We start from the raw sequence: 6546 nt of genomic DNA, 5'->3' as shown, positions 1-6546 counted from the left end.
ACAATGTGCTAAACATGTTTCGACAGTTTGACAGTTAAGACCGATGTGCTCTGGAGAGTTTAATAATTCTGACATTACATAATATTCTAACAATATCGATTCATAGAGTCCATTAACATAATGTCCAGACAATGCATGCAGGGAATTAATGATGTACACTCAGGGTTGCCAACTGTGGGTACCTGGCTGGAGTGAGATTTGTATGCTAAGGCTAGCGGTAGAGTATGTATTGATTTGAGTTGGCAACCCTGGTAAAATACGCAGGCATAGGCCAGGCCTCCCTTGCTCGCAATCAAGGGTCCTGATTTCCCGGACATGTCTGTCTTGGTTGACTTTCAGCAGAGACGAAGTTTCTGTCACGTTTTCATGGCTTAATGAACCAGTCGCCTGTTATTAACAACCTTTCTGTTATTAACAACCTTTCAACATGAACTTCATCAGATGTCGCAGTGCCATTGGCACGTTCATAGGTTAGTGGGGAATGTCTCCTGAGTCATGTCCTGTGTTGTTTAGGCTAAATGAAAGGACAACATGTCCCAGAGCTCCTAGTGGCAGTAGGGTTAGGGTGGAGTTGGGTTAGGGTTAAGGTTAGGGTTAGGGTTAGGGTTGGGTTAGGTTAGCTGTGTGGTGAACCAGATAGTGACTTCTTGTTCCCCAGTTGTGCAGTTGGAATACTGTCGAATTTAGCAAGTTAATGATTTACTTGTATGATTTACTTGTCATATTAATCCGTGGTGTTATGACAGTTTCTCTCTAGATCAAAGTGTGTTTTGATTTGTGTACTCATGCTTAGCCTACTGCGTTACAGTTGTGTGTACAGTTGTTCGCTTTCCAATCTTTGTTTGGGAATGGTCTGTACAATTGGCCTATATGTGAATGTTGATCCATTTCAAATCATTGTGAAACAAATTATACAATATCTAGTTTGTAAGCTGTATGCCATGAATGTGCCTCAAACCACGAATGATCTCATGCCCTTCCTTGTGTGAATTGGTGACAAACATCTAACCAGTGCAAATAGTGTCATAGTGCAAAATACCTGATATGTACACAGTGCATGGTATTACAGTAAATATAAATACATAAATATAACATTTGAACATGAGATGAGGATCAATTATGATTACAGTATGGACTGCACTTATATAGGTGCAGTCCAGTATGGTATGTACAGAACAAAGGCAATTGGTCTTGTGCAAACACGCAGTAGTGTGCAAACAGTAGTAGAGTGTGCATATCAATATGATTGTGTACAGTTATGATATGTACAGAACAAGGTTTCAAATTTCAAGTTTATTGTTATGTCACATTACACAAGTGTAAGAGAATAAAAGACAATAAGGCAATAGACATAATTCCAGATAAAAAAGTGACAGTAGTACAGGACATAAGTGACAAATAAGACAGGATGCAATTCAAGCAGTAGGCCTACTAGTAATACAATATATAGTTCAAGTAGTAAAGTGGCTTGTGCTTGGGGATGATAGTCAATTGTCTACAGTGTGCTTGTTCATGAGCCTGATCGCCTGGGTGAAGTAGCTGTTGGTTGGTCTTTTGGCCTTTGACCCTGAGGCTCCGGAAGAGGCTTCACCTTTTGGACGGCATCGGTTCAAACAGCTCAACTGTGGTTGGGGTGGCTGGGATCTTTGATTATCCTCCGGGCTTTACAGACACACCGTTTGTTGTATATATCCTGGATGGAGGGAAGTTCACATCCATGGATGCGCTCGGCTATCCGCACCACCCTCTGTAGCACTCTTCCTTGGGCTATGTACCAGCCCGTTTGCGATTGATGTTTGCCAATAAGCCTAATAAGCAATGGGGGTTGAATAATTTTGATTGCAACTGTAGTTGGACTGTTGGAGTATAGAGCAAAAAGAAGACAATATACCTCCAACTCTACCTCATGGTTCATTCAATTAAAAAACATAGAAGATAACAATACCAACCAGTGTAGGGTACAAGCAAGCTTGATTGTTGTCAGCACTGAGAGTTTGGCATTATCAGATGCTAGTACTTGTTATGGAGTGATCATTCTCACTAGTTTGATTTCCCCACAGGTCAATGGCGCAGACAGGTGGTGGAAGTGGGTGGCCGGAGAAGGATGTGTAATAAACCTCAGGAGGTAAAGCCAGAGATCCCACCTGCCACCCCAGCACCCGGTAGGAGCCCTTACCAACACACACACACACACACACACACACACACACACACACACACACACACACACACACACACACAAACCTTGGTGGCACTGAATATCATGTTGAGCTAGAGTCGTCTATCTGTACAGTATAGTACAGTGGATAGTGTACATAGCCTTTATTTATGTAAACCAGCTCCTTCCCTTCTTGTGATTTTTTTTAAAAGTGTTTTTTTTCTCTCTTTCCTAACACCAGGGGAGCCACCCCTCCTAAATTTCGTTGTTTGGTACCTGTACTGTAGCAATGACAATAAAGACCATTCATTCATTCATTCATTCATTCATGTTGAGCTAGAGGGGTGCCTACCATTGTTGTAGAAACTGGGTGAAAGTTCACTCTACTGTCCCCTGAGAAAGACAGACAAGGGAAGTTGGGTCACAATTGGGTCAAAGCTAATGGCTGGAGCATGTGAAATCAAATGATTTCTGTCTGTACACAGTGGACTACTAGAGGGTTGGACCTGCATTATTTTACTGTCATTATGTGTGCACTCACAGCTGCCAGTCCTGGGTTTAAGCTCCCAGGCTACAAACCGACCGACATGGATAAGAGGATGCTGCTCTGGTCCGGACGCTTCAAGACCCCAGATCAGATCCCAGAGTTTGTGTCGTAAGTGGCCACTTCCTGTTTACACCTGTGTCCCAGAACGCTTGCCCCTGATTGGCTCTTAATACTATTTGATTGAGTCGCATCACAAACACTGTGCCAGTTAATTGGTGGAGGCTGATGTTCCAGGACAGAACAGTAGTTCAAAGGAGGTCTCTTCCTCTGTAGCTGGAGGTAATTGCAGTGATTTCCTGACATCTGGGAGAGGATCTGAGAACAGATCTGCTGGTTTGATATGAAGCAGCACACACACACACACACACACACACACACACACACACACACACACACACACACACACACACACACACACACACACACACACACACACACACACTCATACACTCATACTCATACTCACACCCTCTGTATTCTGGAAGATTGATTGCTTGGAATTGAGAAGCCTTTATATCCAGATATGGCATTAGAAGAACAATTACCAGGATAAATATTACAAAACAACGTATTTCTTATGTACAATTCTCACCCACTGGAGGCATTGTATAGATTTACATTTTTGGATTGAACTCAGTTGATATACAGTACAATGTATTTGTGCCATCAGGTTTGAGATGATTGATGCTGCCAGGAACAGAGTTCGGGTGAAAGCCTGCTATGGTATGATCTTGCTCACCATAGGGGCTTGTATAGGCACGGTCATCATGGGTAAAAATGTGAGTACCAGTAGTCTCTAGCAATTGAATACACCACGGTGGGCCAATATTTAGCCATTGTTCTTGACGGTTGACAGTTGATTGGGGATCATAGATGAACAGCAATTTGTACTGCAAAGTTACCTGTAACATTAGTGTTGTCAGAACCATGCTCCAATCCAGTCATCTAGAGTGACTACTGAGCTCCTGTGTGTGACAGGTTATTTGTTTCACTTATCTCCTTCAGGCTGCAGGCAGACATGAGTCTCTAACCAGCCAGAACATGGAGAAGAAAGCACGATGGAGGGAAGAGGCACTGAGAGAGAAAGAGCAGGCTGCAGCTGAGAAGGCTCAATAAGGGACTGCAATCCAGAGGGCCCTTTCGTATTTGTATACTTTGTCACACCGTTAGAGCACTGGGCCATATAGGTACTGCAGGAAACATAGCCCAAAGCCGCCCAACACAGGATCAGGATCTCTAGTAGCATAGTAGTGTCTCTCCAACCAGGAAGCAGGAATGTACAGCAGTACATAAGAAAAGGGTACATAGTAATAATATAATATATGCCATTTAGCTGACGCTTTTATCCAAAGTGACTTACATTGCAGTGAGTGCATCAAGGACCCCAATTGAAATAAGCCAGTGGCTTTCTTGGGTTTTTATCCTGTTAGTTGACCTTGTATGTAATATGTACTTTCATGTACCTACTTCTGCAAATCTTCTAATAACGTTTTCAATCAATCAATTTCAATACATTTCAGTATATATGGTCCCGGCGGGAATCGAACCCACAACCTAAGTGTTGTTAGCGCCATGCTCTACCAACTGAGCTACAGAGGACCACATAGTCATCCTGCTGCTGGAGATATGGTAAAAGCTTAACTCCAACATGTCTTTAAATGAAGGTATAAGATGTAAAAATGACCCCCCCCCCCCTTGTGACTTGGGCCTGTGTTGAGGATCCAGTGCTATGAAAAGATGTTTGGAGATCCACCTTACAAAGGCCTATTATTGAAAGGTTTATGATGGCTATATTTTGGTAGAAGCGGCATTTGCTTAAGAGGGTCACACATAAGAGAGAACCCAGTAGACATTGCAGATTGGCCAATAGTTGGATAATTGAAGGATACTTGTCAGATGAGGAAACCAAAAACTTATTTTTCCACTGACCAAGGGGGTTCCATCAACATTGCATCGCTTATTCCAAGGAAAAGGAATAAGCCTGGATTGTTTTATGAGTCTCATGAAATGTATGAAAATCTTTAACATTGATGGAATACCCCCCTGTTCTGGTGAGCTAAATCATCCCGTGCTCCTAGCCTACTGCCTGATTAGCACCTGCTGTAGCTTAACCAGTGACTATCCAGCAGATATACTTCTCACTCACTCTCTCTCTCTCCTATGCAAATGCCTAGCAAAAGTATAGCTCATTGCTTTTAGTTTGAAGGTAATACTGTAACTGTAATGTTTGAATTAAAATAAATGATGGGTGTTTAACTCCCAGCTTTGTTAAGACCACTAGTGGGGCCCAGTGGTTTCTATGGTGCACAGTAGGCCCATGCTTTGTTTTGATTCAAACATGTTGAGAAGGGCATCAGATTAGCCCTGGATGTGCACTGGTTGGTCCTGTCCCAGTAGACTCATCCTTACTCCAATCCTAGGATGTGCAAAGATCTGACCTTTGAGTCAACAAGTTGATCATGAAAATAAAAACCTCTGGCCATCAATGGAATGTATGCTTGTAAATCTATTATCCCATCTCCAGCAAGTTCATCCATTCAACTAGAGCCAGATATTAAATCCAACAACTGTATTATTGGAAATCGTGTGTTTTGACCGCAATAAGACCAATTTACAACCACTGGAGTTCATGAAACAGCATTTATGCAAATGGCATAACAGAGGAAAGATACACAAACTCAATACGACAGCATCATTGAACATGAGCTGGTGACTCATTTTCTCTCAGAGAATGTTGTCTGACAAAGAAAAAGGAGAAATTGGTAAACAATCTTTAAGCTTTGTTAAAATAAAATCATTATTTTCAAGTTTAATTTGGATATAGTTTTTTCTTTTCTTTTGTTAAACATTTCCACCTCAAATTGTTTATGAGGAATATGGCACCTTCGGTTGTGACAGATTCTATCCCCATTAAATAAAACCAATATAAATGTTTTAAAATATGAATATCTTGGTCCTTTTTTTTTATTGAACTTTCTTGTCCGAAATAGTGTGCCTCAGCGTTTATCATGATTGATTTAGAATTTGGAACACACAAAAGGAAGCCAAGCTCACAGCTCACTCATCGACAGCCAATGTTCCAGAGACCGATTGGTGGAGGAAGCTTCAAAAAGGGCAGACATTCTCAGTACTTTGAGGAGTCAAAGTGATCAGTCGTTGGTTATTAGTGTGTTAGCATTTCAGTCCGCTGTTTAGGTATGTTTGAGTCCCATTGGGGCAGGTATGCACTATGCAGTAAGGTGTAATGTGTTCCTTGTCAGAGAGAAGGGGGACACAGGATACAGAACATCTTCATGTCTCATTTCCTGAGGCAGAAAGAGCCGCTGTAAAACAGATTGTGCGTTATACTGTCATTTTCTGAATGGACAGGCATCAGTCCTGAACTTAAAGTGCTGCAAATGAAATGGAATTGCGTTAAGTGTCTTATAGATCCCCATGGTCTGTTGGACAAGCTTGAGGGTTAAATAATCTATTTTCTGGTCTACGTCTGTTCATTTGTCTCAGTGCGAGGGAAGACTACAATTCCCATGATTCCATGGGGTAAGTGTGTCAGAGGCAGGAGCCAGCCCAAACTCTTGGGGATGGAGCCTGTACAGATGGGGAGCGTTCTGTCACTGTAGAAAGGAATGCATGATATGGAGGCGAGGAGATTCACATAACAGGCTCCACCCCTCACCACCACTGTTATGCTCCTGATTCATTCATCCTTGATGACCAATCAATGGTCTTAGAAAGAGGGAAGAAGTAGCTACTTTCATTTTGAGTAGCTTAAGTGCCTTCAGTAGAAGTCATTCAATCCTTAGGTGGTGGCCTAGCCACGTCGTGCCTCTGTAGGGGTTTC

The 6546-nt window shown here is 42.2% G+C and overlaps 1 protein-coding gene across 1 annotated transcript; it reads left to right on the top strand.

Moving 5' to 3' along the window:
• Window positions 1-325: 325 nt before the first annotated feature.
• On the top strand, window positions 326-6403 carry fam162a (family with sequence similarity 162 member A). Its single transcript, XM_080547548.1, has 5 exons — window positions 326-470; window positions 2061-2162; window positions 2702-2813; window positions 3376-3484; window positions 3711-6403. Exons 1-5 carry the CDS (start codon window positions 428-430, stop codon window positions 3819-3821), a joined length of 477 nt encoding a protein of 158 aa, XP_080403674.1. The 5' UTR covers window positions 326-427; the 3' UTR covers window positions 3822-6403.
• Window positions 6404-6546: the final 143 nt, after the last annotated feature.

Source organism: Nansenia antarctica (assembly GCF_963989245.1).
Source record: "Nansenia antarctica genome assembly, chromosome: 17".
In the NCBI taxonomy this organism is placed as follows: Eukaryota; Metazoa; Chordata; class Actinopteri; order Argentiniformes; family Microstomatidae; genus Nansenia; species Nansenia antarctica.
The sequence above is the reverse complement of the archived record's forward strand: the minus strand, read 5'-3'. Positions and strand labels throughout refer to the sequence as shown.